Source organism: Artemia franciscana, chromosome 15, assembly GCF_032884065.1.
Source record: "Artemia franciscana chromosome 15, ASM3288406v1, whole genome shotgun sequence".
In the NCBI taxonomy this organism is placed as follows: domain Eukaryota; kingdom Metazoa; phylum Arthropoda; class Branchiopoda; order Anostraca; family Artemiidae; genus Artemia; species Artemia franciscana.
Window position 1 is genome coordinate 9,753,814 of NC_088877.1, and position 21,478 is coordinate 9,775,291.

At 33.4% G+C, this 21,478-nt stretch overlaps 2 protein-coding genes across 3 annotated transcripts in view; one reads left to right on the top strand and one right to left on the bottom strand.

Moving 5' to 3' along the window:
• LOC136036029 (general transcription factor 3C polypeptide 5-like) overlaps positions 1-21,478 on the bottom strand; it is a 508,607-nt gene that overhangs the window by 242,171 nt on the left and 244,958 nt on the right. The gene's annotated exons all lie outside the window — the stretch shown is intronic.
• LOC136036023 (uncharacterized) lies at positions 7,049-20,457 on the top strand. Of its 2 annotated transcripts, none has more exons than XM_065717949.1 (2): positions 7,049-7,106; positions 15,343-20,457. In XM_065717949.1, the coding sequence occupies exons 1-2, from the start codon at positions 7,100-7,102 to the stop codon at positions 16,008-16,010; spliced, it is 675 nt and encodes a 224-aa protein (XP_065574021.1). In that variant the 5' UTR covers positions 7,049-7,099; the 3' UTR covers positions 16,011-20,457. The 2 variants fall into 2 exon arrangements, with proteins under 2 accessions (XP_065574021.1, XP_065574022.1); XM_065717950.1 differs by lacking the exon at positions 7,049-7,106 and adding an exon at positions 7,130-7,267.

The following is a 21,478-nucleotide window of genomic DNA, read 5'->3' on the forward strand; positions in this document are numbered from 1 at the left end:
TGTCCCGGTCGTCATTTGTGTCCCGGTGTCCCAGTCTCTGATTTCTCTTTGAGTGTCCCGGGCGTCATTTATATTCCTTGTGTCCCGGTGTCCCGGTCGTCATTTATATCCCCCTGTGCCCCCCGGAGTCCCTGTTGTAGTTGTGTCATTTATATTCCCTGTGTCCCGGTCGTCATCCCGGTATACATTCGTTTTTGATTTGGTATATGATGAAATAAATTTTTAATTTTTTCCCTTTTTTTCCTTTTAGTTTTTTTATTGGTTTTAACCTTTTTTTAGGTTTTTTAGTTTTTTTCTTTTTTCTTTTTAGTTTTTTTTGAAGTTTTTATCTTTTTAGTTTTTTATTTTTATTTATATTTTTTTAGTTTTCTTTTTCTCCTTTATTTTTCAGTTTTTTTCCTTTTTTTAGTTTTTTTTTCTTTTTAGTTCTTTTAGTTTTTACCTTTTTTAGTTTTTTTTAGTTTTTTAGATGAAAATTTTTTTAGTTTTATTCCTTTTTTTCTTTTCAGTTTTTTATTGGTTTTTACCTTTTTTTTAGCTTTTTTAGTTATTTTTCGTTTTTTCTTTTTACTTTTTTTTTAGTTTTTATCTTTTTTATTTTTTTTTATTTTTATTCTTAATTTTTTTATTAGTTTTTAGTTTTTTTTGTAGTTTTTGCCTTTTTTAGTTTTTTCAGTTTTTTTTTAGTTTTTAGATTTTTACCTTTTTTAGCCTAACCAGGATTTGAACCTGGGACCTTCATTCTCCGTTCTGACACCCTCTCTCACCGAGTGACTACTCCAGCATGTTCATTTTGGTGTTTTAAATGGTATATTATTAACCAAATTAATGTGTTTTACAATATACTAAGCATCGTCATAACAAAAATGACGACAACTAATTTCATGACGTCAGTCAACACAGAAATTAAGTTCTGAAATTAAGTCATGAAATTAGTTGCCGTCATTTTTGCTTTGACGGTGACGTCATTCAAGTTATATAAGACATACGTTCACGTAGAAATCTATTAATGTTTAAGTTTACAATGACTGATGAAGATGCTCAAAGAGTCTATGCCAAAAAACTTGCTGCTGATAGAGAAAGTCAGAAAAGAAAGCGTGCCGAGGAACTATCAGCAGCAAGTTTTTTGGCATAGACTCTTTGAGCATCTTCATCAGTCATTGTAAACTTAAACATTAATAGATTTCTACGTGAACATATGTCTTATATAACTTGAATGACGTCACAGTCAAAGCAAAAATGACGACAACTAATTTCATGACGTCAGCCGACACAGAAACATGACGTCACCTGACAGCTAATTTCATGACGTCAGCCGACAGAGAAACATGACGTCACCTGATCCACAGACAGACAACTTATTTTTATATATAGATATAGATTTTTATATATATAGATACAGTTTCTTCTTTAGTTTTTTTTCTTTTTTATTTTTTTCTTTTTTTTAGTTTCTTCTTTTTATTGATTTTTTTTCTTCAGTTTGTCAATGTTCATTCTAACATTGACACTTGGAAAAATCTTTACGTGCCAAGTATTCTAAAGCTCCAACAATTTATATTAATCCTCAAATTTGGAGTATCTGTTTTAAGGTTTTCGAATTACTCTAATCTATTGTCAAAATATATTGAAATATTTGTGCAATTCTCAGTTTTTTTTTAGTTTTTTCTTTTTTTTCGTTTTTTAGCTTTTTTTAGTTTTTTTTAGTTTTTTATCTTTTTTATTTTTTTACGTTTTTTTCTTTTTAGGTTTTTTCTTTTTTAATTTTTTTAATTTTTTTTTTTTTTAGTTTTTTTTTAGTTTTTTTTTAAGTTTTTTACCATTTTGCTTTTTTCGAGTTACTTTAATCTATTGTCGAAATATTTCGAAATATTTATGCAATTTCCAGTTTTTACGTTCTAGTTTGTTTTCTTTTATATATATATAGAAGATATAATCTGGCGTAACGGACAGACAACTTATTTTTATATATATAGATATGTTTTGATTTTGTTCATGTTTTTCCCCAAAGCTGCAAATGGAGTAGTGGTAGTATTGGTAACATGGTAAAATAACAGTATTGGTAACATGGAAATATTGCCTTTTTGATCATCTCCCTTATCATTTCCTGAATTTTCCAAATTAATATACTCAGTTATTCCTGTACTACACCCTTTTGACAATCCGTATACACATAGCGTGTTTCGATTTAGTCCAACAGTTTCCTCGACATTCTCTGAAAAGCTCACCTGAATGCACTTTGTCTTTTTGGAAAATAAAGTTCGAACTGCATGGCCTACCTTTCTCAATAACAATGTGTAAGAAAATTAACGAATTGTCTAATATACAGCCCTTCTCCGAAGGACTGTGGTGAAGTTGACATCCCCAAAGATGTAATTACTGAACCTTTCAGCAATGCTGAACAATATAGCCATCTTAAGTATCTGACCGAATGTGTCTTGGGGAATGATATGCTTAGGGGGGCTGATTGTCCTCCTTTCACTTTTGACTCTTAAATAGGGCACTAAAACTTCCAACTTCCAAAACATCCAATCAAATTAGCTCCGTCCAACCCAAATTTTGCACGACCACCCGTTTCATAAGAATGTTAGATTGCCCCAGGTCGTAACTTAAAACCCTTGTTGCAGCTCTCCAATGACTTACGACTCTTAAAAAGGCAGATAAAAGCCCTTTCAATTTCCAATCGAATAAGCCCTTTTCGAAGTTTCTACGAAAATAAATAGCCATCACAAAATTTCTTTCGGATGCATTTCGGAAAAATGCGAAGTATGTGGGTGGGTGGGGGGCTGCTAGGGGTTATACACTCCGATCACATTAGATCTTTAAAAGGCACTGAAGCTTCTGATTACCAATACAATAAGTCCCATCTAAAGTTCATACGACTGAAGTTTCCAGAATAACCTTATATGCCGCAAGGGCACCACTTACAACTTTTGCCTCAAGGTCTCTGGGGGCTTGTCATCCTCAAAGACATAGTTTTTAGACCTTTAACTACTTTTAGTAAAGTGGGTATCTCAAAATTTGATTGGATGTCTTTGGGGAACTGATGAACGCGGGAGGGGGCTAGCAGACCTCCATCTACTTTCAACTATTTAAAAGGTCACAAGCCCTTTTAATTTCCAATGGGATAAGCCCTATTCGAAGGTTTTGCAACAATAAATGGTCATCGTAAAATTTCTATCCGAAACATTTCGGGGAACACAAGGTTTAGGGGGGAGGAGCTATCCGCCTTCCGATCCCTTTAAATCTTAAAAAAAGGTACTAGAACTTCTAATTACTAATCCACTGAGTCCCATCCAAAGTTCTTACGACCACCCTTTCCATAAAAATCTTATATACCCCCATGGAATAACTTACAAGCCTTGCTCTGAGGGCTCTGAGGGGTTGTCATCCTCAAAGACATAATTTCCAGAAATTTCAGAAAGGTTGAACAAAATTGCTTTTTCAATATTTTGATTGGATGTGTTTGGATGAATAGTGAGCAAGGGAGGAGGGTTACTTGTCCTCTAATCCCTTCTGACTATTAAAAAGGGCACTAGCCCTTTCAATTTTAGATCGAATGAGCCCTTTCTGAAGTTTCTATAACAACTCTTTCGAAACGAAATGCCCTGGTCTAAAATAAACAAATAAAACAAATAATACATTGTGCCCGCAGCACTCTTTATTAGGCAGTGGTATTGCACTGCCTATGATTTAAGGACGGAATGCCTCATTTTGCGGTATAATCATGTGTTAAAAGCATAGGAGGTTTTAAACAGGGTTTCAAAAAGTCATAAATTAATTGACTGTCACAAAGTTTCCATTCAATAGGAACTTGGCCGTCTTGTGGCTAACATTTGGTTTTCGTGATAAGTCCAGCTAAAAATAGCACTTTGCTCTGGTACTATCCTCAGCTACGTGAAAAAGGTAAACAACTCAAAATTTTCGTTCGAATAAGCCCCCCCTTAAATTTCCATTATCACTAGTATGATATTGTCATATTTGGGAAGAAGTGGGGAGAAAATATTTCTGTGGTTGCCTCAATGTTACCAACTCACCAGAATCTGGGTTGGGGTAAGGATTCTTTAATAAAGTTAAAGAAAGTTATCTTGTACATTCTAGGGGATAATTTAATTTTAATTGGCATTTTTATAAAAGAACAAAAATAGGTTTCGAATACTAAGAGGTCAATCGTCCTCTTGTCCTCAGGAATTAACCCCTATGGATTGACTTTGGCCAGCAGAACAAAAAAAATGGATAAAAAGCTGCTCCAACAGATTTAATTGTACAGGAAGTGACTTTCATTTAAATTAGTTCATTTTTTAGAATTTGAAAGAACCCTTTCAATTATAATGAAATAGCTTTTTATTATTCAGTTAATTTTTTCGTCGCAACATTTCAGCAATTTCTCAAGGACTAGTTTGAAACTAGAGCAACGATATTTTGCCATGTCTTAAGTTGACGTTTCTATTAGCGTTTGTGGAAGAGATACTAATGCATCAGCCAATCAGAAAATAATTTTTTCGTGTGCTATGTTTAAAAAAACTTCTTTCTTTCAAATTCTATCAACTTCTTTCTTTCAAATTTCTTTTTCTCTTTCAATTTCTGGTTAAGTTTCAGTGGTATATGTGCTATTGTAGTTATAAATGCTGCTACTATTGCTACTGCTAACAACTCACTGCAGTCCCAGGCTGCCTGAGGCCAACAAAACTGTGCACGCTCCTCCTCCTTCCCAATATACTCAAAGCTTCCCTCTTTACACCCTCTCAAGAAATTTTCTTTTCTCCTAAATCTTTTCTTATTATATCCTCCCACCCCTTTGCGGGACGACCTACTTTTTCGTTTGGCCCCAGATAGTGGGCTGACAAGGACGATATTTGGCAATCTGTCTTCCTACATTCACAGAACATATTATAGCCCTCTTAACCATTTTTATCATTATAGCCCTAGAAAGTAGGACTGAGCTCCATTTTGATGCGACTTACTTTTTGAGATACGGTCAGTCAGTCAACTACTCAAGGCAATCCGTTGGCAAGTTATCTGGAAAATCTGGAAAGTCTAGCAAATCTTTTTTGGTATTTTAGATTTCCCAAACTTCAAAGCCATACTTGACCCCGTCATCTCTCTAGCTATCAATGTTCTAATCTTGGTTTACAGACTTATCTTCTAATTCTTCCAAACTTTTTCATTTGTGAAAAATGCACTTGGCCTTGGCTAGTCTACTTTCTTTCATTTTCACTGCACCATCTTCTTCGGAAAAACAGCACTTGGATTCTGAAACAGTTTCCTTTCGGCTTCATAAAAATTATCTTTTGGTTTATTCGTTTTAAATGTTAATATTTCTCTTTCCAATTATACTTCCACTTAACCAAACTTTCAGAAGTCATGTCAAGCATGCTAAACTATGTCATTCCACTTTGGAAAATGAATAATCTCGCGGAATAGTTCTCTTTTTTCGTTTCAATGCAGCTTGATGTTAAGCAGTTCACTTGTGTCGGGCTTTATTTTCAATCTTGAAAAAATGGTTTATTTGCCGACTTTTCGATACTACTGCAGCTCAAGATGAGGTGTTGTGAAGTCTCAGGGATTAAAGAGGAAAATCTACAATTTGGGTCCCCTCTTTTTTTCCAGTCGTATTCTTTTTTCCTCAAGATCAATGTATCACTTCGAATTTGGAAGTATAGAGAATTTTCTTTATGTGATAGAAAAATGAGTAGCTGTTATAAATTCTTCTTGGGAATTTTTATTTAGAGTTTTTTTTATTTTAATGTTGGGTCTATATGGATTTTGTTGTTTTATTTGCAAGTAATTCGGCTACCTCGTTATGTTTAATACCTTGTTTACTTGACACATACTGTAAATAAAGCTCGATATTTCTTTCTTGAATACTCCATATTAATTTCCTGAGACTTGCTATATCAGAGTCTATTACTGATCTATAGACTTGGCTCATGAGCTGTAAAGCAGACTTAGAGTCTAAGAGCATACCTTCTTAGATTCAGGAAGCTTCTTATTAATAGCATTTAAAGCTTCAAATACAACCTTTAGCTCAGCTGCAAGGGTGGATGTGTCATTTGGAAGCCTAGTGGATATATCTAAGCAATATTCAGGAAGCACCGCAGCTGCTGCTGCCTTGCCTCCTTTCAGTGACCCCTCTGTAAATATTTGTATGAAATTTTTGAAGAAGACTGGCATTTTTCATTTTTACTAATAATATTATATAGGTAATTTAACCTGTCCGCTTGATTGATCTCAATCAATATTATTCAATATGAGATCAAGATTGATCTCAATCTTGATTGATCTCAATCGCTTACCAACATCAACTTTTCATTTACACCTATCCCTAGTCTTAGCGACTTAGTCTTCTTAATCATAATTTTTATACCTAATGGCCATTCTTACACCCTAAGCTTCCAAGATATCCAAAGATGAATAGTATTGCTAACATTTTTGTCTAAGATACCTAAATCATCAGTTTAATCTGAATCTTGGAGGCTTTTGGTTCTCAAATAAATTATGTATTCACCATTATCTTTCGTGTGTTCCCTAGAATAATGTACATTAAAATTTTGCATAGAAATAGAGCACAACCGTCTGAATTCCTGGCTCAACACAATCACCAGCTAACCTCATCTCCTATCTTGATCCCAGCATTCTTGTGTTACCATTTTGATGTATTTATCCAGTATACAATGCAAGGATAAGACCTTTGCTAAAACATTTCAATCAGATGAATCCATTGCTTACTCATAATTTCTAAAACAGAGGACGAAATGGATTTGGTGACTCAGGTACTTCTTAATTTTTAATATAGGGGTAGAATTTTGTTCAACGCATCTTCTCCCCTTTTTAAAACCACGCTGCTCTTCTCAAAAAAATTATCTACAACATCTATTGCAGTATCTGTTCTTATTCTGTCTCCTTCAGACGAGCCCCCCCCCCCACCAAAAAAAACATAAACCCTGCAGCAACACTGGATTACTGATGAATAAAAATCGTTCGAAATCTACAAAATTGTTTCGGCAAATACAATGTGTAATTTACTGTTTTTTTTCGTATTACTTTTGTAGAAGAAACAAAATAAAAGTACTGAAGCGAGAGATTTTCAAAATTAATTCAAATGAAATGTATGCCTAATTCTTATTGAATGTGCTTATATTTTCTAGCCGCTATTAAGATTTTGAAAAGCTGGCATCCCTTATGTATGAATACCAGCTGTGTATGGACCACCGCCCTTCCTAATTTAAAGGAATGGCTAGGCCCTAGCCTGCTTTCACCAAATTGAAGGGTAAATACATAGTGATTGGCTAATCCTAAAGGAAGCTTGGGAACAAGCTTAGATTCAAAGTTATTGAAAAGAAAACAATTTAGATAAACTATTATTATTTCAGAATGTTAATGTTAACAAATAGGCTAGGCCTATTGACTACAGCCAGAGCTGGATTTAGGTTTTTCTCAAGGTGGGGGGGCAAATGTAGACTTTCCTGCACCTTTAATTCTTTTAATAGTGCAATTTTAAGCTTGCTTTGCTTCCCAGAGTTCTATTCCTCTCTATCTCTTCTCCTTAATATGCAAAAGTGTAGCTCAAATTAGCCTATATATTTTCAATGTGTGTTTCTATTTCTTGGTTTTGTGACAGAGTTTTTTCTTCAATTAAAAGGTACACAAGTTCAAATAAGGGCATCATTCTTTTAATTGTGTGGCATGGGAAAAATTGGTTTAGGGAAGGGGGGTAGAGTATAGTGGAAATGCAGTCAAAATGTTTTAACTACAATTATTCTGCATAATGAGTAGGAAACATAAATTAGGTTATATAGAATATATTTACTTAGGCTAGAGTATATGGTCCATAGGCAAGGAATAGGGCTTAATGAATAAAGAAACTGCTAAGTCTTGTTTATGTTGAGAGGTCATTAATATTAGAATGCTAGCTGCTCATTTCATAATTAGAAAGTGCAGGTTATTTGTGAAAGTAGTCCTAGTACATGCCTCCAGAACAGAATGATAAATATAAATCACACAATAAAGATGGCTCAGATTAATTTGGTTACAGGAATGAATAGACAGGGTCTCAGGTAAAAATACAGTATTTTTATTAGATGATTTCAATGCTAAAGCTAGGGTAAAATTCTAGTTAATTGACTTTTTGCTATCTCAGAAAGGGTTTAGGTTAGGAAAATGAAACTTTCAGGGATGAATCTACAGACTAAAGTTTGTCTCAGGAAGGTATTTTGAAGCAACTACCTCCACTCCTTCTCCCTCTAAAGGCCCTGACCTTTGATGACCTTTAAAAATGTGTGGTATAAAAGTGAAACCTTGCAAAATAGATCTTCTGCTTAATTAAAGTACAACAAAATTGTTTTCAGCTTCATAACTTTACTTAATTCCATTTTATAAGGTTTTAAAGATATGCAGATACATTTCCTAAATTTTGAAAAATAAAACATTGATATGGCTCAAAATTCTACTCAAATAACAAGAATTGCATTTTCAGAACTAAAGGCAGAGAAAAAGCAACTAGTAACTGAAAATTAATGTAAAATGTTGTTTTGTCAAAATTTCAATAGGTATAGACCTGTCATGTAGGCATATTTCAGGGCCCTCTAGAGGGAGAAGAAGTGGAGGTGGGTACTTTAAAATACCTTCCTGGGATAAACTTTAGCCTGTAGACCCATCTTTGAAAGTTTCATTTTCCTAACCTAAACCCTTTCCAAGATAGCAAGAAGTCAATTAACTAGAATTTTACCAAGGTTAGTAGATATAAAGATAAATGGTGTCCTAACCCTGGTAAATTTGATGTAGAAAAAGAAAACAATAGCAGATCTAAACTGTTGTAATTGTGTAGGTATAGCTAATGAAGTATTTGGTAATGAAATTTCTTAAGCCAAACTGGCCAGACATTACAACAAAGAGAGATAAAACTCAACAACAACAGAAAAATCTCAAACAAAACTGCAGCCAGTAGAGAGAAAAGAGATGAAAGACTAAAATAATGTGGATATTTTGCCTGTATCTAAACTAGTGGTCCTCAGCACAAGATAAAAAGAAAAAACACTAAACAAAAAATAAATACAACTTTCACTATTGATCCACATTGGGAAAAGAAGCTATTAGAGTTACTTCAATGAGAACATCAAAGCAAGTTTGATGCTTTGATGTTCTCATTGAAGTACTCATTGTTAACATAGTACATACTGCTATGACTATTACTGCTATTGATGCTAAGGGTATTAGGGTTAAACTTTCAAGAAATGATTAGGGGAATGTTGAACTAAATAAAAGCAAAGCTATGTGCATGCAGGTTGTCAAAAGCACATATTGCTAATATCTCAGGTACAGCTTAGAGTATTCAGTTGAAACTTTCAACAAATGTTGAGAGGGGTGTTGAACTAGCAAGAAGACACTATGTTATTCCTGCTTATCCCTGTACTGCTACTATGGCAGTAATAGCTACTAGTACTATTATAATTAAGGATAAAGATATAAACGTGCAACTTTCAGGGAATGGTAAAAGCAGTCTTGAACTAAACCAAAAGTGCATATGAGTAGCAATTACCCCTTTTGACAACCTGGAGTGTCTTGTCAAAAGGTGTATCAGTAATATCTTAGGAATGACTTGGGGTATTACATTGAAACTTTTGGGGGATGTTGAGAAGGATGTTGAACTAAACTCAAACACACTATGTACTCATGGGTTGTCAAACAAGTACGTCAGCAACATCCCAGCTGCTTTAGAGAATCTTGAGTTTCCAAAATATATTTAGAGAAGTGCTTAACTTCTCTGAGTAATCTTGTATATCAGAAAGTGAGACATAAATTTAGCTAACCTTTTGAAATTCAACTTCAAGACATTTCTCAATTGTTGTTGTTGTTGATAGAGATTTTAGATGCCTCAATTTTCATATTCTCACTTACAATTTTCTCTGTTAAAATTTCCTTCTGTTTTATCCTATTTCCAAGTTTCTCAGTGATGCTTTGGCATATAGCTGATAAATGTTCTTTTTAGCTATCAATTTGATCCTAAATAATAAAAAAAATTCTGAATGGGGTAGAAAAAAGTCATCAGAAAGGGTTTAAAGAAAATTGTATCATCAAGGAAGGGGGTATGGACTGAAGCCTCAGATATTTTGAGGAGGAGGAAGAGCAATCACAGCTATGTTGGCTTTGAGCAGTTTAGTTTTGTGATGGATTGTTAGTAGCAGCATAGAAAGGATAAAATAATTAACAAATACAGCACAAAATAAAGAATTTGTGAATGTAATAATAAAATTATAACCTTAAATTGCATCTTCTAGTGACTAAGTTTGAAAAACATGTAGATGTCACCAGATAAGAGAGATAAGATAATATTTATTTTCAAAAGGCTATCACAAGCTCTATAGAGCTGAATTCCCTTTATTTGTTGGTAAAGTTAAGAAAAAAATTTCAAATCAGTACATTAAGTCAAACACTTAAAATTAAAAAAATTAAAAAGGCAAAATCATCAAAGATAAATGTCTGTTGAGCTAGAGCTCAAGCACAAATGAAAAGCATTACTATTATCATCATCAATACTAACACTACTAGAAAATGAACTATTTACTGTTGGGCTTGTTTAAGTGGGCAATGAAGTCAATGCTCCATTACTACCCCATTTTTTTATGTCTTATTCTGTTTTTGCTTTTCTATTTCGGCCTTTGTGCAATCAAAGTGAAACTGCACATCCCCCTTCAGCTCCCTTGATTTAGTTACAATCTCCTTTTTAACCTTGTAACTGTCTGTGAGTAAAAGAACCTTCCTAGGGTGGTAACCTGCTTTTGGAGAATTGTTTCCTAGTCACTGTGGCTTCAGAAAATTGACAGATGGTTGGTTGTACAATTGGGCAAGATGGTCCTGGACAAATATTTGAATGTCAGCAATTTCTTCACACAATTCTGGTATTCCAGAATTGTGGTTGACATTTATGTCTTTCTCTGTCTTCAGAAGTAATTTTTCTTGCATCACTTTCAAACTTCTTACTACTGTCACTATGAGAGTGGCTCAGCTAACTTGTAACTATACCTTCTGTTTTATTTTCTACCTTGGCTAGGAATATTTGCTTGCAATATCACTTCCTAAGTTCAAAATTCTACTATTCATATTCACTAGTTCTTGCTTGAGATCTTCTCAGAACTGATTAAGCAAGGTTGTCACAGCTTTAGAGACAGTTGTTTCAGTTAGCTTTATGGGTCTGAGCCCAAGCTGTTTTTTCCACTAACCAAGCATAATCATTCACATGTGAGACTATCAGAAATATTTTGGAACAGTGCATATTTTGACTTTGAGATCCCAATACACTATGTGCATAACCATCTGTCACAACCATCATGTGATAAGGCTGAAGACAGTTCATCAAGTTGAACCTGACAACTACCATATTAATCCTTGTTCTTTTTAGGATTTACCTGGATTGTCTTTTTTTTTGGTTTGGGTGGCATTTTAAACTACAGACAAGGTGGGTAATATCAATATTCTTTCAGTTTTCAATTCTCTGCAATAAAGCAGGTTGTTACCTTCAGAGCTAACCCAGCAAGGGAAGTGTGGATCCCTGCTCACCTGATCCCTGCAGTTTATAGGATTTTACTTCCGGCAGGTACACCAGCACTTGTGGCAGGTGACTAACCCCTTTTGCTGGCTTAGTCAGTGAATTGACACTAGGATGCCGACTCTTTGGCTGGATTTTCAAATTCACCCAAAAGAAATAAACTTATGCACAGCCAGTTAGAAAACACATAAACAGAATAAAACACCAAGATAAGTAATTATAATATACCATTTTACAGTCTGTTAATTAGGAAAAAACACCAGGTTTGTAAAATGTCTTTGGCTCACAATTTGAGGCAATAATCCTCAAATTGTGTAATAACACAAAAAGGTATTAAGACAAGACTCGCAAAATCTATCTAGTCAGTGAGAACAAAAGATATATTAAAAGGTTACCAGACCTTAGAAATAAGGACTTTACATAGCCCCATTCTAAAATGAACTAAAAAATAATCTTTCTGCTCAAGCACAACTCTTTTTTCTTTAACCATTGGCTAGTTGAACTTGAACAAATATTGGCAACGAATTATTAATTTTTTGTTTGTGTGGGGGGGGGGGATTGAAATTCATTGTTTTTCAAATTTGGAAAATTAATGGAAATCTTCTAAACTTTTTGGTTTTTTTTTTGTTTTTTTTTTTCAAAGAAAAGTAGAAAGTCCCATTAGGCCAAGAATGAGCAAAACTAAGTTAAATAATCTTCTAAGCATAAAACTAACAGAAATTACAATAAATAGCCAAGTCAAACTCAAAAGGAGCAAAAATTAACATGAAGAGGGCTAATAGCCCCCATGCCTTCTCAAGACCAGAACATAATTTGCACTTTAATGAAAAAAATGACCTTGGATTGTCAGTTTAATTGACATATACTGATATTTCTTCCTTAAGGTTTTGATAGTTTTTTAAAGGTTTTTCAACATATTCAAACATATTTTGTTTTCAGTAAAGCACAAATTGTGTTCTGGTCTTGAGATGACATGGGGTTATCTGCCCTACTCATGTTAATGTTTGCTTGGTTTGAGTTTGACTTGGCTATTTACTGTAATTTCTGAATGTTTTGAGTTTCATTTATTTATTAATATTGATTTGTGATAGTTTTACACTTGGAAGGTTATTTGGCTTTATTTTTTCTTTATTTTGATTATATTTATGCTCTTTGACAACCTTGATACACTTACACTCTATTTATTTATTTAAATTGTAAGAGTAAAAGAAGTACTAGAAGTATCCCCAAAAGTTTCAGCTTAATACCCCCAGTTGTTCCTGACATATTGCTGAAGTGTCTTATTGGCAACAATAAACATAATGCCTACTGATTTATTTTTAAGCAATGTTTAGTTTTAAAGCATTATGTGCCAATTACATAATTTTGGGGGTTTACATGCCTAATATCTCTAAAGACATAGTTGCTGGACCGTTCTACTATGCTGAACAAAATGGTTGTCTCAAAATTTTGACTGGATATGTTTGGAAAATGAATGGGATTGAGAGAAGGGCTCCTTGCCCTCCAATCTCTTGTTACTCTTAAAAAGTGTACCAGACACTTGCGCTGTAATTGGGGTGCAAGGGGGGGGGGGGCTTTCTCCCTCATATATCTGGTAAAAACATTTTAAACAAGTAAAACCAAAGTGAAAATACTTTAAATGTTTTTTATTATCAGTAAAGTCCAAATTATGTTCTGGTCTTGAGAAGCCATGCGGGTTGTTAGCCCTACTCATGTTAATTTATGCTTGTTTTGAGTTTAACTTTAATAAATAAAAATTATTAAAGTTTAAGGTTAAATATATTAGTATATGTATACTATACTGACAATCCACATGCATTTTTTTCAGTAAAGTGAAAGTTATGTTCTGGTCTTGAGAATGTATGAGGGTTTTCAAAGACATAGTTTCCAGACCTTTCAACTATGTAGAACAAAATGGCTATCTCAAAGTTTTGATTAGATGTGTTTTGGGAGTTGATGAGTGTCGGGGGGGGGGGGGCTTGTTGCCCTCCAATCGCTTTTGACTAATAAAATGGAACTAGCCCTTTCACTTTCTAATTGAATGGGCCTTTTTCGAAGTTTTTTGAACAACAAATATGCATCTCAAAATTTCTATCAGTTACACTTTAGGAAAATGCAAGGTGCATGAGGGCGGTATCTACCCTCCAATCAATGTGAATCTTAGAAAGGGCACTAGAACTTCTGATTAGCAATCCAATGAGAGCCCATCTAAAGTTTATTCAATCATCTTTCTAATTAGACCTTATATGCCCCCAGGGCATAACTTACAACCCTCAGCCTGGGGGATTGTCATCCTCAAAGACATAATTCCCAGACCTTTCAATTACGTTGAATAGAATGGCTATCTCAACGTTTTGATTGAATATGTTTGGGAAATGGTGGGCATGGGAGGGGGCCATTTGAATGAGCACCGATCGAAGTTTCCACAACAGCAAATGGCCATTTCAAGATTTGTATCAGATGCATTTCACAAAAATATGAGGTGTGTGGGGGGAGGGGAGTATCCACCCTTTGATTACTTTAAATCCTAAAAATGATACTCGAACTTTGATTAGCAATTCAATGAATCTCTCCTTAAGTTTATACAACCACCCTTTCTATAAAAACTATATGCTCCCACAGCATAACTTACAACCCTTGCCCTGAGGGCTGTGGGGGAGGGGGGGTCGTCATCCTCTAAGACATAATTTCCAAGACTTTTAACTATGTTTAACGAAATATTTGTCTCAAAATTTTGATGGGATGTGGGGTGTAATTTTGATTGGGGTATATTTTCCAGACCTTTCAACTATGTATTTCGATAGGAAGTGCCCTGCCCTAAGACCTCCCCAAAGAAAAAACATTGTGCCCACATTGTTCTTTACTTAGGCAGCACTATTGCACTGCATATGATTCTAAAGCACTGTTTTTAATGAGCATGTGCTTCACTTTAAAATTAAAATGGTGTGTGCAAAATTAGATTTTTGAGATTGAATAAATTTTAAAAGAAAACGTTTGATTTTGAAGAAAATAAAACAGCAAATAAAATTTTCTTGAAAAATAACATTTATAGCAGTTTTGAAAAAGTTAGATTTTTTTGCATAAGCCATTAGTTAAAAAAGAGAAACAAGGTAAAACATTATCTTAGAAATATCTTAGATTTCTTATCTCTGAGGCCTCTACATTTTTTGAAATATGTCTATTTTTATTGCTTAAAATTGAAGACCCCTAAATATATTTCAACGCCATCTACCAGATTCTTACTTATGAAAAAATATCCAAATGGAATTATCAATACATTTATGGTTATCTTCCTATTATCTCAACCTGGTAATACTAGACACAGAGATCGAACCCGGTAGTAGCAGTATAGTAGGTATGTATGATTCCTTAAAGTAGCTCTTTCAATTTGGCCCCTGTCTTAACTTTCACTAGATTATTCCTGAGGGAATCTAATATTTAAAATTTAGAGGTTTTGTGGTAATTTGTTTTTATTATTATTGTTTTATGTTTTAATAACTCATCCTAACTGCAGGTATGACTGAGATACAGAGGGGGGGGGAGGTTACTCTATTGAATACTCATTAGTACTCTCTTCTTCTCCTGAAAGAGCTGATCGGTGTATTGCTGATAGGTCCACTATAGTTTTAATAACTCATCCTAACTGCAGGTATGACCACTCTAAGGTATGACTGAGATACAGATGGGGGGAGGTTACTCTATTGAATACTCATTAGTACTCTCTTCTTCTCCTGAAAGAACTGATCGGTGTACATATACCCATTGCTCATAACATTTCTTAAATATCTTTTTTGTTTTAGATTTGCTGCTTTTGTTAGTGCTAGGATTAGCACTGACATGCCATGGGTATCCTAAAGGGTCGAAAGCGGGCTCTAGATCTTTGTCTAGACGAAGCAGGATGTCTGGATATTATCAACCTCTTGCTGCAAATAAACCTCATGCTCATCCATTCGAGGAGCCTTCATATATTGGAGCTTTTGGAATACTTGCAATCATACTTGGAATAATCTTTTTGCTTGTCTTGACGTACTATGCTTTGAAATTTTATTGTGATAGAAAATGGGATGAAAAACCTGAAGAGAATATGAATAATTATGCCCATCTGAGTGACACATTGCCCCTTGGTGATTATAAAAAGACTAAAGGGAAAGATAGCACACTTGAAAACAAAGAACCGGCAACTGAGCACAAAATACGCTATGGATTCAATATGGCCCTTTTAGGCAATGGCCCAACCTCTCACAAAGATTATCTAGTTAATTCTGACTATAAAAACGGGGATATGAATGTTGATCAGCCTGATCATCATTCAGTACACTCTCTGAATGAGACAGATGAGAGTAGCATTTCCCCATCGCCATCAACTGATCAAAAAGAAGTAGTAGAAGATACTGTTCTAGAGACAAGAATATCTCAAACTGAACTATCTGTTCCTTTAAGAAAAGATGAAATAGAGACCACCATTTAATTTAACCTGATCAAAGTTGTCAAAATTTTACTGTACCGTTTCAGTTATTTAAATCGGCTTCTTCAAAAAAAATTTCTTTTGAATCCCTTGTGAACGTTGTTTATACTAAGGTTACACTTAATGTGGCTCTGTGACACTTGTAGATATGGCACAAAATCTCACAAACTAGTCAGTTATGACTGTACCATACTGATATGAATTGTGATCAATTAGATCATTCAGTGCATTCTATGAATGAGAAAGGTTTGTATCAATCATCTGGTCAAAAACAGATGGAAGAAGTTCCCATTCTAGAGCCAACGGCCAAGTATAGAGTATAGTAAATTAAATTTACTGTATTGAATAGTAAATTGAATTAAGAACATGGGAAAGGCGACCAATATATTATGTAAACTGACTCAGTTTGGCAAATTTTTGCTCTACCATTTCAATTATTGTTACAGTCTCAACTAAATTTGTGGTTTTGGACCCCTTATGAATATTGTTTATACTGATGGTTATATTTAATTGGGTAAGTGGTACAGATAATGGCGAAAATTCCCCAAAATTTTAGGGGCACAAATCTAAAATAAATAATCTAACATCTGTAATCACTTTGTAGTTTTTGAAATTTTATCTTTATTAAAATAAAGTAGAGGTCATTGTTGGCAGTAAGTTACTTACCTACTGTTATACTTATGTAATAAAACTTAATATTTACTGTAAGTATAAGCGAACTGAAGATGCCGGAACCACCATTGCTTTCCCCTAAAGGATAGCCCATAATCATTGATTATCTGGATATGGAGCCCCTCTTGTAAACTGAAAAGGTTGAAAAAAGAAACAAAACTATCTAGTATAATATTCAATTGGCATCGTAACAAGAATCAGGTAAATACCAGTCTTTTGTTTACTGTTTAATTTATTTTGTCCTATTCTCATAAAAAAATAGCCTTTTGCCAATTTTTCTGTTTAAATTTTGCAATTCAAACATATTTTTGAAGTCTTTATTCATAGATACCATCTCTGGGAACTATAGCACAAGTTTCAGCTTATTCAGCAATAGAAAATACACATTAATGGGTTAAATTTAGTGTTTGGATTACAAAATCCATTTTTAGATTTATTCTGAAAATCATGCAACACTTGATTTTTACATTTCTCATAAGAAGTTCATTTTAATTAGCAAAATTTATTCATCTGAACAAAGAATATAAGTAACTGATAAGAGTGGAAACCAACGCTAGTCTTGACAGAAAAACATCAGCCCCATCTAGTATTTGATGTTTTTTGGCATTTTCTTAGATTGATAATAGAGCCAAAGTAGTTCAACAAATTGTAACCGGTAAAATTACTCTAATATTAAGTTTCTGAGAAAAACACGATTAAAAAGTTTGGGAAAATGCCAAGAAATGCTAAATGAAACTATTGATTTTATTTGTCAACTTGCTAGTTTTTTTCTCTTTTTTTATCTTTAGAGTAAAGACATTACATATAATCTTTTATTTACAGTCTAGAATATCCCAACTCTTGCTGTAAATATAGGCTATGGTGTTTAAAGCTGTTGGATTATGCATTTTTTTTATTTATAGTTTGTGATATCTCGTTGTAACTGCCCCTTTTATAATGGGGTATTTATCCTTTAATGGGCCTATAACTTTGCAGACCTAACTCCCTACAAGGTCTGGATAGCACCCTTCACTCGGAATTTTTGTAAACTATATTTAAACTAGAAATATTGAGCGTGTTTGAACTAGTGTATTTCTCTAAGTATCAGCCGCCACCACTCAAGAGCTTTATCATCCAATAAATTTTGGAATAAGTGTATTTATCCTCTTATTGTATATCTGCATGCACAAAAACCTTTGCATTTTTATGAAACGTATATTTTAATTATGCTAGATACTAACAGGACCAGGAAAAATGCTCTTAATTTTTTTAAAATCTTTTTTAAAACTTTTATTGTGATGAACTTTTATTGGCTCTTTTTATGCATATATGTGAGTCTGCATATTGTAACTGTCTGTGTTTTGTATCCTATTAGTGAAGACCAAGTTGAGATTATTGTCCTATCATTTTATCATATTTATCACGGTTCAATATAGACGTACGTAGTTCAAGCCAGGGGGGGGGGGGTATAGAGGATTTGCTATTTCCTTTGATGGAATATATTTTGACCCAAACATTTGGTGCTAATGATTTGTCAAGGTGTTCTTTGCACATATTTGTAAACAGGAATAAGTGATGCTACTTTTCTGGCATCCTAGAGGGGGGGGAATCTTTTTCTTGAAAGCGTGAAAGTGTAAATAATTCATCTTATACCCTAACCCCCCCCCCACCAAAGATTTTGATTAATTTTATCCTAGATTCTTGACTCCTTCCCCAGGCTGTAGCCCCCCTTCTTGTGTCCCTTAATAAATGGCTATAGGACCAATCACTGGGAATCGCGCTCCCATTTCATTTTCTACTGAATCTCCAGAGTAAGAAGACACTGCACTGCATGAAATTTTTCTTGCTGATTGTGGACTTAGAAGTGTAACAGTGAACAAAACTGAATGATTAGTAATATTTGAATGAACCTTAAATGTGTTTGTTTTACTTTCAAGAGTGCTTTGATTTTATGCAGCAATGGTTGCTTTTTAATATTTCTTCGCTCTTTTAATTATTAACTATTTAATTATTAATTATTTAACTAGTATTTATTGTGATTTTGTTGAAACTTCGATGTAAATCAAAGAACTGTGCTACCACTTATTTATAATTTAAAATACCTCTAATTAGTGCCTTTGACTGTATTATAATGGCTTATTTTTAAAATCATTTCATAAATGAAATGGAAAATTATAAATATATAAAGAATGGGTAAACTTTTTTCTTTAATGGATTTCTAAGTTTTTGCCATTAGTTATATGTAAATGCCTTATATGTTAAATGGGAACGCTGTGCTGTCTAAGAAATATTATATACCCTTTTCTACTTTTAATATTGATTAGGTGTATTAAAATCAAATTTTTATGCTTCTGATTTACAAATGGAACAAAAAGGGTTCTTTTTAGAGACAAGTACAGGCGCCCCTCTAGTTTCAAACAATTCGGTGTTCGAACCTTTTTCAGAAACAAATTATGTTTGAAAGTTGAGGGCCGTCGATAATATGTTCAGACTTCATTTACTTTTCAAAAATTAGCTTTGAAGAGGATTTGATACCTAAAAAATTATTTTGCGAGCCCCAATTTGCCCGTGGGATTAGTTACCATTGAAAGCTATTGAGAATCTTTAGTTTGACTATGAAATTTTATTAAAAGAACGGTTTTTAATCAAATTTGGTAGCATCACAGGAAATTCCTAAAGCTGCAAAATTGGTCAAGTGACATTTCTTTAGAGCTGATTTTTGGTGTTTTCTATCGGGTATGCCTGAATATTTTTTAGGGGTCGCCTTTTACTTAACTTTAAAAAGAAAATTCAGTTATATTTAATAGAAAAACAAAATTCAGATTTTCTAATGATATAAGTTCCATCAAAATTAAATATATCTCTCTCCGGCGCAGAACAAGAGAAGTTAAATAGTTTTTATCCAAGCTCTTGAAGTTATGATGAGACCGCCCAATCAATTCTAAATAATTTAGTCGCACAAACTAAAAACGTTTATAACTAACGAAATAGAGCGATTCTTCGAGGTATCGAATCCCCATAATCTTTTGAGATAGGCTTCTATTCTTTGGCCTAGAAACGGATGTCCGGGCCACAATATAGTCAGAATGGTGATAAAATCAAAATTACTCACGTCTGCTGCACCGACGTTGTTATTTAGTTAAATATTATTCAAACAAAATTCATAAAGATATGATTGACAAATCAAGAGATAATATTTTCAAGCTGGAAAAGACCGAAGCGTAGCAATCTTGTAGGACTTTGGGAAGAGATGCAAAGACAGCATACATTATGAATGTTTCAGAATAAATTAACGTTTGCATTGGCTATTCAAATAGGTTCCTTGCTATTTTATTTTCTGCTTCTGGAATAAAACTGGTACATTAAAAAAAAAATCATCATAACTTTTTGTTTTTTTATCGGTATTTGTGATTATGTTGTTTCTCGCGCTCTAAGCGTCAGACAATATCTGGAACTGATGGAAAAAAATATTATTCTCTGTTATGTATATATATATATATATATATATATATATATATATATATATATATATATATATATATATATATATATATATATTTATATATAAACAACCAGTGTCTTTGAGAACAGGGTCCGAGTCCTGGAATCGCTGGTTTATTAGTTGTATTTATGTCATTGATTTACCCTTGTTTTTCAGTTTATTTTAGTTTGGGTGGAAGGTAAAGGAAAATGCCTGCTTTCTAAAAAGTTTCTGAATGGATCTAAAAAATAAAGATTGCCTTTGAATGCAACCAAAATTTTCATAAGCTGTTAGTCTATTTAATTTTTTTTTTTTTTTTTTTTTTTTTTTTTTTTTTTTTTTTTTTTTTTTTTTTAATTCTGCTTGGTAGAGCTGTACTGTCAGTGCTGCTAGTAATTTTAATATTCGTAAAGCCCATGGATGTTTGGATATTGTAGTAATTTATGAACAGAATAAACTGCTAAGAACTGATTTTTTTCTCAAAAGTAGCGATAATATAAAAATATTTCAGTTATATGAGTGAGTTAGTTGCCAAATTTTTATATTTTCAGTGAACATTGTGTCAATTTTCTGAAAAAATGTACGTACCAATATTTTTCCCTCCTAAAAAAGATTCCCCCTTATTTTCCCCCTATTCTACAAAGAGAACTCTACTGCATAATTCTTCTTTTTTCACTTTTTTTTATTCTAATATTGTTGCATTTACAACATTTATCTTGCATTTTATTGTAAACTACATAAATAGTTCTGTTGTTGTATTTTACATTTTTCTTTCTTGTTCTTTTTTTGTTAGTTGAGTCCTTGGGGCAAATAGTTACTAATTTACTTTTTTATAGCCATGTGTCTTGTTTTTTGTTTTGTTTTTTGCAAAAATTGCGGAAGATAAATTTTATTCATCGAGTATAGAGCTGAAGTTGGACAATAGATCTTGGCGTTTCCAAATGAATCTATTGCAGGTCCATATGTAATCTGAATTTTGAGTGCACTGTCTAAATCATGATTGTTTTATAGTGTGAGGTCTGAAGTAGGGGCGTAATTTCGTCAAAATCTTGGGAGGGGGGAATGGAGCCAATGTTCCCAAATCAACTGAAAATGACAGTAAAAACTGTAAAAAAAAATAAGCCGTTTAGTACTTTAAAAGTACTTCAAAAGATATTTTATGGTACTATAGAAAGATAACTTATAGTGTTACAAAGGTAAATATATGCTTAAAAAAAACCTGATCTTCTGTTTCTGTTGATGCTTCAATTATTCAGGTTTATCTTGGTTTTTCGAAGAAACTAAACTTAAACTGGTGCCTGAGGGGGGAGGGTGCAAACCAAGATCTGTGAGGAGCAGT